Genomic DNA, 18,644 nt, shown 5'->3' with positions numbered 1-18,644 from the left:
GGATGAGGAGTAATGGGTTTAAACTGGCAGAGGGGAGATTTAAACTAGATGTTAGGAAAAAATTCTTTACAGTGAGGGTGGTGAGACACTGGCACAGGTTACTCAGGGAGGTTGTGGATGCTCCCTCCCTGGAGGTGTGCAAGGCCAGGTTGGATGAGGCCTTGAGCAGCCTGTTCTAGGGGGAGGTGTCCTACGGCAGGGGGTTGGAAGTGGGCGATCTTTGAGGTCCCTTCCAACCTGAACCATTCTATGATTCTATGTGTGCCTGCCTGCCTTCTGCTGGGGTTTATTAGAAGAGTGTACTCGACTTACAAGTGCAGGTCCATACTGAGCAGAAGCACTCTGCAACGCCATCTCCCGGAGGTATGCCAGCTCAGCAGCTCTTCTTGCCATTTCAACTTTGTGAGAACCTGGGGGAGTCCAGCCAATGCCTCTGAGCCAGTTCAAGTCAGACTTGTATTTTACCTGAGAGAATGAAACATACACCAGCATGTATTATTTCATCAGGCTCTAATCAAACTGCACGCCCTGAGTATTCAAGAGAGAGCATATAAAGAGCAACATTAATGAATAAACAAATTATTAATTGTCAACAAACAGACTGCAGTTCTTTCAAGAATGTGATTCTCTTGATAGGTAAGGTCTGCAAAGAACATTGCCAGTGACAGCTCCCAGCACTTGGAAGGGCAGGGTCACTCAGCTCTACTTACATCACTCTGAAGCTTGTAGGCCTGCTTTGCGTGCTTCACATCCAATTGCTCAGGGTCACAAGTGTATTGGTGCAAAGGCTGCCTGTAGTTAACATTGCTTGCAAGCTGCTGGCTTCTCTTAGCATGGAGGAATCCTGGCTGGTTGGGATGACTTTGAAAGTGTGCCCTGGTTTGGGCATAATCACTCCTATATTGGTTGTCACTCTGGAGTTTCCCCACTCTGAGCACATGCCTGATTTTGGGATCATCGTTTGCACTGAGTAATCCAATCTGCTGGCCTCTGTCTCTCAGGAAGGCTTCTCTGTATTTGTACTGCAGGAAGTACAGGAGAAAATCTTATTTTCACATTCAGATTACCTTCCAATTCTGTTACAAAATAACCTACCCTCCCCTAGCTACCAATCATGCTTCCTGTGGTGGACAAAACACAAGGGTTTGCTTGATATCAAACAACATTTCATAATCTAAAAAGACACTTTAGAAAAATGCCCTTAGAGCTAATTTTTAAAGGAGCAGAAAGACTTAGGGAGCCCCATATCTGCATTTCTACAAAGCAATTAGAGGTCCTCTTATTGTTGCACTCTCAGGCACACTTGAGCTCAAGCAATGAAGCTATCTTTAGCTTTCTTGGCAACTGCAGTCTTCTGTGGTGAAAGGTGACCCATTTTATTCTAGAAGCTGCTTTAACTATTCATAGCCTACTATCTATTTTATTTAACTACACCATAATATGCCTCTTTCCCAAGAATAACTATTTGAGCTGAAACTGAGTAGACTGGTACTGAACAATATTATTGTTGGAAATATTAATATTTAACCAACATTTGGTTTCACTGGGTCACCAATTCTCCAGACCAGAACAAGCTCCACTTGCATCCAAATTCACCCATTTGTACAGGGTAGGAAATGGCATGGGAAGAGGGTTAGGAAGTCTTTGAAGCAGAGCAATTCTTACATCACTAGCAATCTCTCTTGAAGCCTTTGCTGTCTGGAACGGGATGGCATCAATCCTAAAATCATAGCCAGATGCCCTTGTCTGCTCCCAAGATGTTTTGTACAATTTCTGTGTTGAAAAGAAAATAATAAAACAGTCATTTCCCCCTGCAGTTTCTTAAACACAGTCCCACAACTGCAATAATAAATGTTTTATCCTACTGGGCTTGTTTGTATCAAGAGTCATCAGTACCATCTCTAAGGTTTTGATCCAGTTCTATAGCCCTTCAACTTCTTTTCTATTCACCATAATGATAAAATGCCTCATCTGAAAAGTGCCACCAGGGTTTCCTTTTGTACTTGAATGTGGTTGGTTTTGATGTGATTTAATTTCTATTAGAAACTGCAATGCATCAGTCACATCAATATTGCATTGATATTGCCCTTATTCTCTTTTGATGCATCCACTTGCAGTGTCTTGGGTTTTGTGGCATCATAATTTCAATACCAGTTATTTCAAGCTTTTCATATGATCCCTGTCTCTATCCCCAGCCACATGTGGCTTCATTAACTTGTGTGGAAGAACAGCCGGTTCTAACATATTTAATGTGGCTTTGAGGATGTGAAGTACATTTACATCCTGAAGTGAAATTGCTCTAGATTTTGGGTTTCTTCCATTAGCAGCTTCCTTAAAATAGCTTCCAGTCTGCAGGTCCTGCTATGCAGCCATGGTATCTTAGCTGACACTTTTGGCTGTTCCTTTCTAACTGTATTCATTTGCTGTCTGCAAGGCTTTGATTCATCCTTTCTGAGGTTTGTGATCATACGAAAACAAGCACAGAGTCCACTTCACATCTGTAAAGATATCCTTCTGTTTCCCTAGTGAAGTTAGTGCTGGGTGGCACTACATTTGAAGGTACACTGACATGCCAGGAATCTTGGAAGACAGCCTGGCATTGCTGTATACCCTGCTAGCAGGTCTAGGTCTGACCTGGTTCTGTGTCCAATCACACCCTTGCCATTTTACCTCCTCTGTTGCTCCACAAAATATAAATCCCAGTTGTTTCTTTCAACTACAGAGCATCTATCACCCAATAAGGCACTCAAAGCTTCTCCCAAACTGAAGTCACCCTGACCCTACAGTTAAAGGTAACAGCTGTTTAATCAGGGAAGAGCCTCTGTTTTGTGTAAACAAAATTCCTTTAAACCAATTCTACTTACTGAATCATTTGCATTCAGGTTGATTACAACCGTGCCTAGGGAATCAGTTCAACACAGTGCTCCAGATTCACAAAAGCAGATTATGTAGTCAAGAAAAAACGAATCTCCCTCCTCCCTCATGCAAATAGAAGTAAAATGACTGATGTTTGTAACTAGTCCTACCTATGCTGAAGGACTGAAATCGTATTCTGGAAGCAGAACCAATTCTCAAAAGAAAAATTAACAGCTTTCCCTGATCTCTGCACCCAAAAACTAGCAACTTGTTGGCTGACCACAGAATCACAGAATTTTAGGAGTTGGATCATCAGCATCTGGGTTTGGGGATTTTTTTTAAATTTTGATCATGCTCAGAGACCCTGGCTTCTACATACACATGAAAGATTTTCATTCCCAGCCAAGTTTACAAAGTCAGTTTCCCAGAGTAAAAGGCATCCTTACATCACTGATGTGAACGGCATTCTGGCGGGCACGGATGAAATCCAGATGATCAGGAGGAAGGGTGTACCTGTGCCTGGCTTCAGGGTCTCCAGCCTTGTACAGCCTCTGTGGAGAAAAGTCATTGAATGCAACTGACACTGAAAGCAATGCTGAGATCAACTCTTTCATGTATTATCACAGGACCACAGGATGTTAGGGGTTGGAAGGGACCTCTGGAGATTGAGTCCAACATCCCTGCCAGAGCAGGACCATACAAGCTAGCTCAGGTCACAGAGGAACACATCCAGACAGGTCTTGAAAGTCTCCAGAGAAGGAAACTCCACAACTTCTCTGGGCAGCCTGTCCCAGTGCTCTGTGACCCTTACAATAAAGAAGTTCTTCCTCATGTTGAGGTGGAACTTTGTGTACTGTAGTTTCCATCCATTACCTCTTGTCCTACCATAGCCTAGCAGAGGCTGTTCCTGTTCCTTCCTTCTCAACCCCCAGCCCTCAGATATTTATACACATTTATTAGATCTCTTCTCAATCTTCTCTTCTCCAGATTAACCAGCCCCAGGTCTCAGCCTTTCCTCATAAGTGAGTACTCCAGTCCCTTAATCACCCTACCAGCCCTCTGTTGGAATTTCTCAAGTAGATCCCAGTCTCTCTTGAACTGGAGAGCCCAGAACTGGATGCAATATTCCAGGTGGGGCCTCAATTCCTGTCTGGAATATTGCAGTTGAGGAATTTTTGACCTCAAAGTGGGATAAAACCTTACTATAGGTGAAGGATACTTTGTTCCCACTGCTGAAACTGAGCTTTTACACTAAAAAGAGGTAGTCACAGCAGTTCAACGGTTGAAGCTATTTATAGAAGAGCAGTGGGTGTCGTGGCATTTTGTGAGGACCTCTGCCAACTCCATGGGCAGTGCATGTGCAATATAGTACAACAAAAAGTTAAGATCACTGATGGCAAAATGCAACCTACCTCATTGCACTGGATGTAGCTGGTTTTAGCATGAATCAGATCAGGAGAATCAACCACGGCAGTGAACTTTAAACTCCCTGGCTTCTGACGGTACTTTGCCTGAGAGGTGAAGGAGGAAATGAAAACAAACAAAAGTAAATACTGAAATATTTCTGTTAACGATATATCACAAGCCCAATGGAGCAGAACATAAATGTCACCTCCCTAAAGCCACAGTATTTAAAACATAGTTCTCTACTTTACTCTCGATTGCTCTTTCAGCTGAAGAAGGGAGATGCTGTTGTGTCATTACTGTGGTGCCCACACACCAAATTGCTTTTTTTTTTGGGGGGGGGGGGGAAAGGAAAGTCTGTGTGCAAAAAGGACTTCCCACTGAAAATTCACATGCAAAAAGCTTTCAAACACTACACTTTTGACAGTTGATAATTTTTCTCCATTAATGCGTGGCACCGAGGAGGCAAATGCCCCTTCAGGGTGGTTGTCAATGCTGTATCTTTCCATATTGCTTCCATAACCGCCTGCTTAGAATTTCATAATGGAGTTTACTGCATTTATTTACTGCTACATGTTTTGTTTATGCTCTGGTGTTTCATTCGGAATAGAAAATATTCAGCAGGTGTCACACAGTGGACTTGCATCTCCTGTACTGCTTCTTGGTAACTTACACCTTGTATAAACAGGCTCCCACATCAAAAGGAAATGATGAGCTACATTCGTAAGTGTCATGTAACGAGGAGCCTTGATGGTAAACAATTCCTACAGACGTGCTACCCCATGAAAGATTTATTAGTTACCTCACTGATGAGCTCTCCAGCCTTCTTTACACTTTCTATCTGCGGAGATCTCAGAGCCATCCAACCAACTCCTTTCATGAAGTTCAGGTCTGATTTATAGCGATGCTGTTAAAAATGAAAATCGTTAGCTATCAGTTTTGTATCCACAGCTATTAAGTTAGGGTTTTTTTTTTTTTTCTTAAAAAAGATTCCCTGATTCATATTAACATTTTGAGGTTTTTCATTTGCCATGCACATATCACATCATAAAGCCAAACTGTTTGCATTTGTTCATTCCACCAGGAATTAAATAATGTATCATATGCAAGTTACAAGAGGAGGCCCCATGAGTGAATTAGTATGACTCAAAGCAGTAAGTAATAACCTGTTTGTACTGGACCTAAAAGAACCCCTTTTGAAATAATTTTCTGAGGTGAGTTCAAGTCAGGAATACTAATTATTTTATCTGGTGCATGCTTCCTCATTAACCCCATTTCCAGGCGAACATACTACTCTTTCTTTACTCATATTAAAGGCTTACTCTACCTCCTAATCCAGTAAAGAAAACAAGGCAGACCCAATAAAAAGTGAAAGCCAGTAAAGTACCCACAATCCCAAAATTTCTGACTACTTCTTCAAAATATGAGTGGCTCACTGTGTGACTTCAATCCAATTAACTATTGTCTCAGTTGCTTTCCCCCACACAATAATGCAAAAAGCCATAGCAGACAGAGAGCTCCATCATGTTGTACATATCTACCAGATAGTGAAGGTATCAGACAAACCTTAATTCCTAACCTATGGGTCTAAAGGCAAAGAGCCAAATGATGAGGTTCTTACTCTTCTCCTGTGCCTCTGTAGGCAAGCTCTGAAGCATAGGCTGTTAGACTCTCAGGACTAAGTTCCTGGGAATGCCACTTGCCTGTCATGGGAGCCACCATTATGCCTCAGTAAACAGCAAAAGGTCCTGCCTTCCTGGATCTAACTATCTGTATTCTTATCTGCTGGCCATTACAGAAGGCAGGAACAGGAGCTGGAAAGGCAAAGTGCATCTACCAGCAGCTTCTATACCACCCCAAGAATATCCCCAAAAGGTTCTGTCAGTGAAGTTCTGTCTCATCAGTTTGTCTCACAATAAAATCCTGAGCTCAGTACATGACCAGCTCAATCAAGACCTATAAAGAGTTGGGATCACGTTATGAAAAAAGCATTTTCACTTCCCTGCTGACTGATTCAGTCCCTCTTCTCTCAAAACAAAATAGTACCTGAACAGAGCTTCCTGCTACAAAGCAGCTAATGACACTCAGGCCCTGAACCACTAAAATACAGCTACCTGTGTTCCTGCAGCTTTATGCACATACTTAGCACACACATCTGTTTCAAATCACAAACAGACAATGGCTTGTCCCCCCATGAACAAAGATACATATAAGGCAAAGTAAGCATGGATGTGGCCCATGCTGAGATTCCATCATCTCTGTCATCAAAGCTTGTCTGAATTTACATTTGCATGAGCAACTTCTGCAAACACACTTGGGGAACTAGTTATTGGTAATAAGCATTACTCTTTGCAAAACAACCTTCTAACATATCCCAAATAGGCCTCTTTAGTTTTTAACCTCCCAGCCAAAGAATTCTGCTTGTGGAGCAGTGGCTGCCACACCACTGATTGGCGACGATCCACACAGTTGGAAGATGATTGTATATCTTTAGAATGAGTGACATGGACCACAGAGATTTTCCATCCTCTGACTAACATCTGTTCCATAGGTGAGGAGCAATCAGATATCTTGCTGCTAAACAAGCATAAAGTTCCAAACAGCCTTTCTAAAAGCACTGGTCCATGTCAACACCCAGTTTGTGCCAGCCACTCAAAGCTTTGTTATCACCAAAAACAATTTGCTATTAACAGAAGAGAAGTCTTTACCTCGCTCTGTAGCATGTGGGCTCTTTTGGCCCACTTCATCTTCATGTCTTCTGGGAGTGCTGTAAATGCGTGGAGTATCTTCCTATAATCTTGATCACTTGCTAAGGCCTGGGCTTTCCTCGCATGGACAAGGTTTACCATGTCCATGGGCAGATGGTACTGAGACCATACTTCCTGGGATCCTTTCTTATACTCCTGTTCGCTCTGCAATTTGGCAGCATGCAAGCAATGCAGTAATCTGGCATCATCCAGAACACTTCTGGCACCAATGTGCTTTCCTCTCTCCATCACAAAGTTGTGTTTATATTGGTACTAAAAATAAAAGAGGGTAAAAGTGACAAAGTGCCAAACTTTGGCTCCTCTAGCTAACTAGTTATGATAAATCGCTGACACATCTATGCTGTCTGTCACAACAGCCAAGGTATGCAGCACTTGAAGGAAGTTGTTTTGAGTCTCTCAAGTTTAAAAACCACAGTAGTGACAATGTTAAAGCTAAGTATATCTCAAAATGACCTCTGAACATGCCCAAAGCATTGATTGCATTTAACCTTAGATTATGTACTTCTATTATCTCAGGATTTTGTTTCCATCACTAGGAATGAGAACATAGGAGAAACAAAGGCAAGAGAGAAGAAAAAAAAAATAGAAATCTCTACAAAAGATATTTCATCCTGCACTCTGTAGCCTTCACATTTGCAAATGCCACCCAGCTATTTGAAAGAGTAAATTCAGTTTTCCTGGATCAATAACTACGTTGAGAAGCCTAAGATGGTGGTCTGAGCAGAAGAATAAGCACCAGCAACCTCTCGTTCTCATTTTAGCTTGGGATTATGACTCTTCCTATGATCTTGCATTTATAGTGATGATGATGATGATAATGATTATTTATACAGCATCAACAGGGTGCTTGGAACTTTAAAGGGAAGGCCTGGGCCCTGAAGAGTTCATAATGTAGTTGAAATGGGATAATAACACTTATCTACCACACAAGAGAGTTGCGGGGATTAAATTACAGTAGCTAATGTTTATAAAGTGCTTCCAAGATGAAGGGACAAATTTAGATCTGTTGTAAGTGGATGTAATTCTATTATGGGCTTGTGCCCTTTAGAGCAGATCTGAAGATGCAAGCAAAAGCACTCTGCAAAATACAGTTATAAATTACAGCTAGAAATAGTTGGCTTCATAAAACAAATGGGCGGCAAATATATCCATATTTTATCACATTAGAGATAAAATATAGGAATAAATACCACACAAAATGAAGACATTCACAGCTTAATTTTCACACTTAATTTTCAGTTCTTCCTAGAATTTATTAAAATTCTTCTGAGGAAGGGATGGATTTATGCTGCCTGAGAAACAGACACCACCACGGCAGAGTCTTTTGCAAAGAAGAGTCCAAATAAAAGGCTATTTTGAAGGGTAAGATTTGTTTCCTCTGTTTCAGGAATTAAGAGGAGTCATACTTCCAGGAGCATCCACTGCTTTTCAGTTCCTAACAAGACAGGTAGCTCCTGATTTTCAGAGATTCAAAGAACATTCAGCTTCTTCCGACTTGATTTCAATTTGGGAGCGCTAGGCACTTCCAAAAATTCAGCTCAAAGCAGGGTGGACAGAATCAGAGGGCACTTTATAATATAAAGGAGCTGAATTCCTCTGACTTCTCTGTCTGCAAATAGTTTAATTCCCCAGCTATTTCCCAGTGGAAGATGTTTAACCGAGCTTGGTTCCCGATTAGCAGTGATTCTTCCTCTCTTTTTTTTTTCTAATTCACACAAAGAACCTCATTCATAAGTAATATATTCTGTCTCACACTTGTCTCACATGGCTATGGAGTGGCTTTAATTCAGTAAAATCTGCTTTAGACGTTGTTTTACATGAAGTTAACAGAAATTAGGCAAGAAGGAAGGTTGAATCATTCAACTCACATCGCTGGCAATTTCTCTGGAGGCCCTGGCAGTCTGGAACGGGAGTGCTTCCGTTGTCAGCTTGTAGCCTTGAGCACGTAGATTATGCCAAGACTCTCTGTATTTTGCCTAAAGTAGGAAAGGCACATGTAGATTGCTGTTTCACTTCTAAATGCACAAAGGAACAAACAAAGGAACCCTCTTTCATTTGTTATTCTCTGTTACAGCCTCATTCTTCATAATCAAAGGGGTTTCTTTTGAAATTATCTGTGGGAAATCCCACAAACTCAGACAAAACCTGTCTCCTCCTGCGTGTAGATTTAATATACTCACAACCCTATATGTGCAAATGGGGGTAAGTACCATTATAATCAAATCAGGGGAAGCATAAATAGAATAGACCTAAAAAAGTCCTCTAGTCATCCACTTGTAATGACAGGACGAGAAGTAATGGGTTTAAAGCAGCAGAGAGGAGAATTAAATTGGATGTTAGAAGAAGTTCTTTACAGTGAGAGTGGTGAAACACTGGAACAGGTTACCCAGGGAGGTCGTGGCTGCTCCCTCCCTAGAGGTGCACAAGGCCAGGTTGGATGAGGCCTTGAGCCATTTGTTCTAGTGGGAGGTGTCCCTGCCTATGGCTGGGGGTTGGAAGTAGATGATCTTTGAGGTCACTTCCAACCTCAACCATTCTATGATTCTATGATTTCCCTTATCACAGCACAGTTTATCATTCATCCCAGAGAAGTATATGAATTACAGAACAAATTCTTACATCACTGAGGTTGGCTGCATTTATTCGTGCCCGTGTAAACTCAGGCAGACCCAGTGTTGGTGTATAGTGGTGCTGACTGTCCTCTCCTGCTGCTCTGTACAAGCGCTAGGGAAAGAGATCAGAATGACAACTGCAATTAATTTTCTCTAGTATTTCAATAACATACAAGCAGGACTTGAGTTGTTTATGATTATGACAACTATAGGCAGCCAGTACCAAAACCAGCTCATAATATACCATTGCAATTGCATGTGGATGGTTGTTTGTTGGGGTTTTTAGGTTTGGGGTTTTTTTGAGATACAAAGCTTTATATTACTTTTTATACATATATCACAATGTCAATTCACTACATTGCAATGGGTTCAAGCTTGAGAAGAGCAGATTTAGATTGCATGTTAGGAACAAGTTCTTTATTATGAGAGTAATGGAGCTCTGGAACAGCTTGCTCAGGGAGGTGGTTGTGGCCCCTTCCCTGGAGACATTCAAGGGGAGGCTTGACAGGGCCCTGGGTGACCTGGGCTAGTGGGGATGCCCCCGCTGACTGCAGGGGGGTTGGACCAGATGAGCTCTAGAGGTCCCTTCTGGCCCAGACTATTCTACGATTCTACCTTCTTAGCTTTGTGATATTATGTTCCTAGCAGGCCAAAAGCAGATAAGAACAGAATGACAGAGTTTGGATTGAAGCCTGAGGAAGGCAGATTTAGACTGGATATTAGGAAAAAAATCTTTACAGAAAGGGTGGGGAGACACTGGAACAGGTTGCCCAGGGAGGTAGTGGGTATCCACTCCCTGGAGGTGTCCAAGGCCAGGTTGGATGAGGTCTTAAGCAACCTGGGCTACTGGGAGGTGTCCTTGCCCATGGCAGGGGCTTGGAACTAGGTGATCTTTAATGTCCCTTCCTACCTAAATCATTCTTTGAATTTATGACCACTAAGGGTGTCACGAACTGTGTGTTAAATAAAAGGGCAGACATCACTGGTGAGCTGGCCATATTTTCAGGCTTGGATTTTTCCTCATGTTATTTCAGATGGTTTTGATAATTTGCCTGAAGGTTTTGTTGTGTGTTGGGTTTTTTTTTCCCAAAAATTTGAAAAGTGAATTCTTTTTTAGAACCCCTCCAAAGTGGATTATACCATGCAAATGAGCTCCCTCAAGAACACCCCACAGACCCGATCAGGCTGTTTCATGTAAAAAGCTTAATAACAGGACTCTATTGTATGGGTAATATTTAAGCTTTATAAAAGAGGTTGAATTGAAAATGGTATTAAATGTTAAGAAGGAACAAAATGTGATCAGTGAAAAAGCACAAATCAGCGAGGCTCGCTTTCTTTTTGATGCATTTTGCTTTCAGAAGAGGGCTGTCTCTCTCCCACTCCTCCAGCCCTAGCTCTCTGCATTTTGAAAAGCATATTTTTCTGATTCACGTTAGGAGAGCCTACCTCATTAGCAAGCATATTGCTGAATTTTGCATGAAGGAGGCCAGGAGAGTCTGTCACCGATGTGTACTTGAAGGAATGTGGCTGCTGACGGTATTTACTCTGAGTTCACACACAAAGAAAAATGAACAGAATAACTACATTTAGTTATTTAGTCTTGCTGGATTTAAAATAAAGGGGACTTTTTCCAAAATCAGTGGTCTAGTGTTGTTTCTTGGGCTTAAAACTCTGCTTTGCAAAGTCTGTTCATCATTAGACTAATTCGCCCTTTGCTACTCTGAATTTGGTGCATTCAAATCTCACAGGGGAAATGAAAAGTAAATAAGGAGTAAGGTGTAAAAGAAAAAGTGCTGCTGTGGTGAATGCAGTAATGAGATTATTTCACTCTTTGCTGTCATTAACCCTAGCTAGTGGAACTAGAGCAAAGGCAATTTGATCAGTGAGCAGGTGCTGCACAAGCTGGCTGAACTTCTTTGAGACAAAAATGAAGTTCCAGCTGCCCTGTGGGCCAATGTCAGAATTGTGGATGAAATAACTGCAAGATCACTGTAAGCAGGTATCAGTTCACTAGAATACTACTGGGATGAGTACTCTTATCCTTATTACTTTCACATCTATGTGAATACGGGCAATAGATCTAAGATTTGAAACTAGGAGAAACTGTAAGAAGACAACAGAGGAAACAGTCTAATGTTAGAGAAACAGTACAAGGTACTCGTTAGAGACAGGCATGGCCTTATTTTTAACTGAAAAAGCTCACTCTAATTTTAAACCAACAACCATAACAACCTTCTGGATCTGAAACACAGGAGAAAAGATTTGAGAAAGCAGTTAGCAAAGTCTGCAAAAACCTTGAACTGCATCAGGTTCACCCATCTGCAGTTAGGACACGAACGGGATGATCAAACACAAGGGGAGGGAGCCTAGCATTATCCAGTGAGTCACTTTGCCAGCCCAGTTTAATAGAAAGACATCTGGCAAACTCTTGTTTGTAGCAGAGAAATCAAACCCCTCTTTTGTTACCTCGCTGATGAGTTCAGAAGCTTTCTTCTTTCCTTCAATCTCTAGGGCCCCTGCAGTAATACATGCAACTCCTCGCATGAAGTTCATGTCAGACCGGTATAAATTCTAAGGAAAACCAAGCAGAAGTAATTACAAGTTTGCATTTGAGATGCCCTATATTTATTCATCCAAACCCACACCATAACAGCTGTCAGATAAATCTAACACAATTAGTACCTACCACAGAGATTTCCTACTCACGTCCACATGCATGCAGCCCTGACCGATCTACAGTACAGCTGCCAAGATGCTGAATGATACTCAGACTATAACTTCTCTTTGTAACCCTGAAAAAGACTTTTCCTGGATACACAAATTTTCTTCATATAGAATGCACTAATCACATCCAGATGTTATTTAGTTATACAGAAAACAAAGCCAGTTTAGAAGGGTATGAAAATATTTATAAATAAAAGCTGGTAACTTTCTAAGTGGAACTGCAGGCAAAATTGCCTTGAATTTTAACAGCTCTGCGTGGTCATAACTAATATGATGATCATAACTAATAGGGAACACTAAGGAAAAATAGCACTAAACCACTGTACAGGCTTTGTTGAAGCATTTTCCAGATCACCCAAACCAGTACTGACTCCATTGTAACTATAACATTTTCAAAGGTTAACAACAGTTTACTAGCAGACACATTATGACAAATTTAATCTGATGATGAGTACGGGGAGGCAGATCATCTCATTTTCTGCTTCAAATAAGATATAGTGACCAAACACAATTTTGCCTACTTGATGGATATGTGGAAACTGCTGCTGCTTTCTGAGGGAAGAATTAGCTTTAGTTAATGAGGCTTTTTGGGCCAGCCAGCCACTTTGAATGGAAATGGACAATGCCTTCCTTTTGTTCAGCCACCAAGGAGAACAGAGCCGGCTCCCTTTCCATATAGGTCTGTCCAGTGCCACTCTCTAAACACAAAGGCATTGTGGTGCTGCATGCAAGAAATATCCTTTGTGGCTCAGAAGGTAATAGAAGATGACATCAAAAGTATGGTCCTCACCTCTTGTCAACTATCAGCATCAGCTGGCAAGAAAGAAATGTTGCACTCTAAGTAGTGTTGCTGCCAATCAGCATTTTGCTCTCTAATCAAAGAGTAGCATAGATGGAAACCTGCCTCAGAACCTTGTTTCATGCATTCTCACTCCAGTTAGGGCAGCACAATTGGCAGCTGATGTTTACACTTGTTTGAACACAGTTTGCCACTTTTAAGGCTGTTGGTTGAAAGCTTTAAAGTGATACACAGCAGCACTCTGGGGTCAGGTGTTTTTAAGATATTGCCACTCCTGAGGTCTCCAGAGGCAATGTAATCTACTAGAACCCCTTTGCTTAAGTCTGTGCCTACAAACACAGCCTACCCTTATATTTATAAGGCAACATCCAGTTAATTTTAGCCAAGATTACAGAAGGAGACAAAGTCATCCTTAGAATTTCAGCATCTATGCCTTAGGCCAGAGTTTCTTACAAGTTAGGTTTTAACAATAGGCATCTTCTGAAAGCACACATGAATTTCACACAGATACAAAGCAACTCAAACACCAGTTGGTAAAGAGCTTGCAAGGTTAGCAAGGTCTTAAAAAGAGTATTCCAGCAACAGTGCAATCATCCTCACTTGCAAACACTTCTCTGCAAAGACAACTATATTTTATTCCTTGGTATAAAGTGATCACACACATTGTACAGCTGCTTAAAAAGATAATTGTCTCATTCCTGAATGTAACCAAGGAGGAGCAGTCATTGTTTACCCCTCAGCTGCTGCTCAAATACATGCTGTTAGCTGTCAAGATTTGGAACAGAACTATCTTACATCAGAGCCAAGAGAGAAATATGGTTGAGATGTTTTACAGTTACCTCACTCTGCAGCTTGTATGCATTCTTGGCACATTGCAATCTCACATCATCAGTCAGAGTAGTGTACTGGTGTAGCAGCTGTCTGTATTCTTGCTCACTGACCAAGGCCTGGGCTTTCCTGGCATGTACCAAATGTATCATATCCAGGGGCAGGTGGAAGTGAGTCTTTGAATCCTCAAAACCTTGCTTATATTTCACCTATCAAATTAAAAACAGATTACAAAGGTATCAGTGCATGGTAATTAGAATTCAGGTTGGGGTCTGAAGGGACAATCTCTACATTTCTTATGCCTTCCAGTACATATGATTGGTTTTAAAGATAAGTTTCATCACTTACTTAACTATGTCATGAATGATTAATGTAGCACCTCTGCTACAGAGACAGGCTGAGGGCGCTGGGGTCGTTCAGCCTGTAAAAGAGGAGGCTCCAGGGAGACCTAATAGCAGCCTGCCAGTACCTGAAGGGGGCTTACAAGAAGGATGGAGAGAGACTGTTTGCAAAGGCCTGCAGTGAGAGGACAAGCGACAATAGCTTCAAATTAGAGAAGAGCAGATTTAGATTGGATATTAGGGAAGAGTTCTTTACCATGAGGATAGTGGAATACTGAAACAGGTTGCCCAGGGAGGTGGTTGAGGCCCAACCCTGGAGATAGTCAAGGTGAGGCTGGACAGGGCTCTGGGCAGCCTGATGTAGTTGAGGATGCTCCTGCTGACTGTAGAGGGGGTTGGACTAGATGACCTTTGGAGGTCTCTTCCAGTCTGGACTATTCTATGAATACCTATAATTAGAATATCACAGTATCACAGTATCACCAAGGTTGGAAGAGACCTCACAGATCATCAAGTCCAACCCTCCACCACAGTGCCCAAGGCTAGACCATGGCACCAAGTGCCACATCCAACCTTGCCTTGAACTGCCCCAGGGACGACGACTCCACCACCTCCCCAGGCAGCCCATTCCAGTGCCCAGCAACAGCCTATTCTTCTTCATCAAAACATCATATTCACTTAAGATGACCTATTTTTTTGCTAAAACCAGAAAAACTAAATCTAGAGAATTACCAAATTAAATCTTAATTCATTGCATTTCTAGAAAGCACAACAAAAAAGGCAAAGCTACTGCCTGAGGATAAAATGCAAACAACCACATTTATATCAGAATCAGTACAAACTCTTAATAAAAATATTTGTTATCTCCATTACTTTGACCAGTTTAATCTCATAGTTTTAAACATCAGTTTTAGTTGTGAAGTTTTTTGTTTCAATCCTTATTTCCATTGAGGACAAGAAAAACACAGAAATCTTCAAAGATTTTTTTTTTCACATGACATTTCCCAATCAGATTATGCAAATGTGAGATGTTCAAGCTGTTCATCCAGATAATGAACATCCAGAGTTACTGATGATCATCAAACTGACTTAAGAGCATCCTGACAGATGGATGAATTCTTCAGGCACTTATTGTTACCTATATGTCTGAGTGTACCATTACAGAAGACAGAATGCCAGCACTCACTGAAATCCATTAACACTATCCCATCTATATCCACAATCAGACTCACTGTGGATAATTTTTCAGAAGATAAATAGCTCTTATATTTTTTTTTATGTCCTTAAAAGTCAGGCAAATAGCTCACTGCTTTCTGGACCAAGCCACAGTGTTCAAAATGCACTGAACAGTTACAATTCTTGTTGATAATGAAAAGAATTATGAGATTCTTAGCATATCCCAAGTGGGAACCATTTCTCAGCCAAAAAAATCTTCAAATTCCATGAACTCATTCATCCTTTAGTTTCCCAGGGAAACAGTACATTTGAAATAATCACCAAATGATTTTGTATCTCTACCAAATTTTATTTACCTCTGTAAAAAGACCACTACTAATTTTCAGTTAAATCTGCTTCTGAGTGATACTTTTACACAGTAAGTTACTCCACAGAAGGCAACAGTGCTATGCAGCTGGGGCTTGTGCAAGAACAAGAGGACACAGCCTCAGGCTGCGCCAGGGGAAATTTAGGCTCGAGGTGAGGAGAAAGTTCTTCACTGAGAGAGTCATTGGACACTGGAATGGGCTGCCCGGGGAGGTGGTGGAGTCGCCGTCCCTGGGGCACTTTAAGGCAAGGTTGGACGTGGCACTTGGTGCCATGGTCTAGCCTTGAGCTCTGTGGTAAAGGGTTGGACTCGATGATCTGTGAGGTCTCTTCCAACCCTGATGATACTATGATACTATGATAAGAGTGCAGAGTCTCCTCTTGTTGTCAAATTAATGAAAAAGAATGTTAAGAGTATCATGATTACATTGAAATATCTGGAAAGTGGGAGGACAGGTTTGAAACAATAAGCTGTTCCATGGCCAGTTCACAGCTAAGTCTACCTTGCATGGAGAACTACTGCCTGCTAGGAAACCAATTCCAAAATGCTCATGTCTTCTTGCTGGTACTCACATCACTCTGCAGAGATGCTGCATGGACTGAGTGAGCAATATGCATATCACCATCCAGGCCGTGTGAGCCAATCATCTGACCTTTCATTTTCTGAAATGCTTCCTTGTACTTGTGCTGCAGAGGAAGTAAGAATGGAAAAGTGAACAGGAGCAAAGCATTAGTTAGACAGTTGAAACACGAATGAAAGGTTTTCATATCACAGAAAGAGATCTATGGACAATAAGTCCTAGCTATGCTCAATACCATAATGAATGAACTGAATGAACCTTCAGTAGATCACATAATGTCAGGGATTGGAAAGGACATCAACAGCTCATCCAGTCCAACCTCCCTGCAGAGCAGGATTATCTATACCAGATCACACAGGAACACATCCAGGCAGGTTTTGAGTATCTCCAGAGAGGGAGACTCCACCACCCCCCTGGGCAGCCTATTCCAGTGTTCTGTCACCCTCACAAGGAAAAACAATCCTCTTCATGTCTCCATGAAACTTCCTATGCCTCAACTTCCACCCATTGCCTCTTGTCCTGTCATCAGACATCACCGAGCAGAGCCTGGCTCCATTTTCCTGGCACTCACCCTTTACATATTTATAAACATTGATGAGGTCACCTCTCAGTCTCCTCAGATGTTAGGAAGATCTCACCTATACAAACATTTTGATATTTTATCCCAGTTAGGCAAAGTAAATTTTAAAATACACCAGTGAACACTTGCAAATAGCTTGGGTTGTAACTTTCTCTTACACAAGTGATGGAAGATAAGAACCTGGTGCAGGTGCTGAGAGGCAGCCTTTGGGAAGCCTCTCCTCTCTCAACAGCCATAGCAAAGGTTTGCCTACACTTGAATTTAATCTGTATATCTCTACAGCCTTTAGAGGACATCCAAGACAAACCCTGAAGGGTAGGACTTTCTGAATAAACTCTCTCTTCCAATGCATGTCCTAGCTAGGGCTGACAGCTGACAGCTCCTGACCAATCCCTGATTGTCCAGTCACTACAGCAAGTAAGTTATTCAGCTTCCTACTGGATGCTTGATTTTGAAAACCTTCCTTTGCATAGTTCTCAGCATACTTCATTGTGCCTGCACCTCCAAAAGCACAACTAACTAGACCGAGGCCAGGTGTTTCCCAGATGTAGAGCTGGTTGGACATGCTGTTTCCATCAAGAGTCACTTGTCAGAGCAGAAACTGTCTGGAGTGGCTAGCAAACTGGATAATATCAGCAGTTAAGTTCACGTACATCACTTATGATTCCACCCAAAGCCTTTGCTGCCCGGAAAGGAATGGCATCCAGTTTGAGCTGATAGCCACCATCCTTCATCTTGCTCCAGGCCTCCTTATAGCGAGTCTAGGAAATATGGAAGACAAATAAAGCAGAGTTGCTCTTCAAAGGGTCGACACTAAAGTATTATTGTTATCCTGGCAATGGTACCAGGTGAGTTTCATTCTGTTCTAACACAGAGGGCAAACACAAATGAAACCAACACACAATAGGAATAATCAGAATCACAGAACCTTAGAGGTTGGAAGTGACCTTCAGAGATCACTGAGTCCAATCTTCCTGCCAAGGCAGGATACTCTAACGTAGTTCACACAGGAATGCATCCAGGTGGGTTTTGAAAGTCTCCAGAGAAGGAGACTCCACATCCTCTCTGGGCAGCCTGTTCCAGGGCTCTGTCACCCTCACTGTAGAGAAGTTTCTCCTCATTTTGAGGTGAAATCTGTGTTGCAGTTTGTGGCTGTTGCTCCTTGTCTTATTGCTGCTAACCACTGAAAAGAGATTGGCCCCATTCACTTGACACTCACCCTTAGATATTTGTACACTTTGATCAGATTCCCTCTCAGTCTTCTCTTCTCCAAACTAAACATTCCCAGGGCTCTCAATCTGTCTCCATAGGAGACATGTTCAGGTCCCCCAGTCATCCTCATGGACTCCATCCATTCACTGGACTCTCTCCAGCAGGTCCTTGTTCCTCCTGAACTCAGGACCTTAAAAATTTGACACAGTATTCCATGTGCAGTCTCAATAAGGCTGAGCAGAGGGAGAGAAGAACCTCCCTCACATGACAAATGTCCATGATAAAAATGCTTTTTGTTGTTGCTGTTCATTTCTGACCTTTCTAACCTATGACAAATTTTATAAGAAGTTTAATTTACTTCAGAAATATTTAGACTGTAGAATGATCATATACTGGG

The 18,644-nt window shown here is 41.8% G+C and overlaps 1 protein-coding gene across 1 annotated transcript in view; it reads right to left on the bottom strand.

Annotated features, from left to right (window-relative positions):
• Window positions 1–18,644, bottom strand: part of NRAP (nebulin related anchoring protein) — a 57,950-nt gene that overhangs the window by 1,663 nt on the left and 37,643 nt on the right. The window contains exons 28-41 of the mRNA XM_064144076.1: window positions 17,689–17,796; window positions 16,448–16,561; window positions 14,003–14,200; window positions 12,107–12,211; window positions 11,087–11,185; window positions 9,648–9,752; window positions 8,897–9,004; window positions 6,969–7,280; window positions 5,063–5,167; window positions 4,269–4,367; window positions 3,303–3,407; window positions 1,666–1,773; window positions 711–1,022; window positions 313–465 (exon numbers count right to left, since the gene is read on the bottom strand). Coding sequence (XP_064000146.1) covers window positions 313–465; window positions 711–1,022; window positions 1,666–1,773; window positions 3,303–3,407; window positions 4,269–4,367; window positions 5,063–5,167; window positions 6,969–7,280; window positions 8,897–9,004; window positions 9,648–9,752; window positions 11,087–11,185; window positions 12,107–12,211; window positions 14,003–14,200; window positions 16,448–16,561; window positions 17,689–17,796 — 2,031 coding nt within the window. The remainder of the gene's footprint in view (window positions 1–312; window positions 466–710; window positions 1,023–1,665; window positions 1,774–3,302; window positions 3,408–4,268; window positions 4,368–5,062; window positions 5,168–6,968; window positions 7,281–8,896; window positions 9,005–9,647; window positions 9,753–11,086; window positions 11,186–12,106; window positions 12,212–14,002; window positions 14,201–16,447; window positions 16,562–17,688; window positions 17,797–18,644) is intronic.

Source organism: Pogoniulus pusillus, chromosome 6 (assembly GCF_015220805.1).
Source record: "Pogoniulus pusillus isolate bPogPus1 chromosome 6, bPogPus1.pri, whole genome shotgun sequence".
Taxonomy (NCBI): Eukaryota; Metazoa; Chordata; class Aves; order Piciformes; family Lybiidae; genus Pogoniulus; species Pogoniulus pusillus.
The sequence above is the reverse complement of the archived record's forward strand: the minus strand, read 5'-3'. Positions and strand labels throughout refer to the sequence as shown.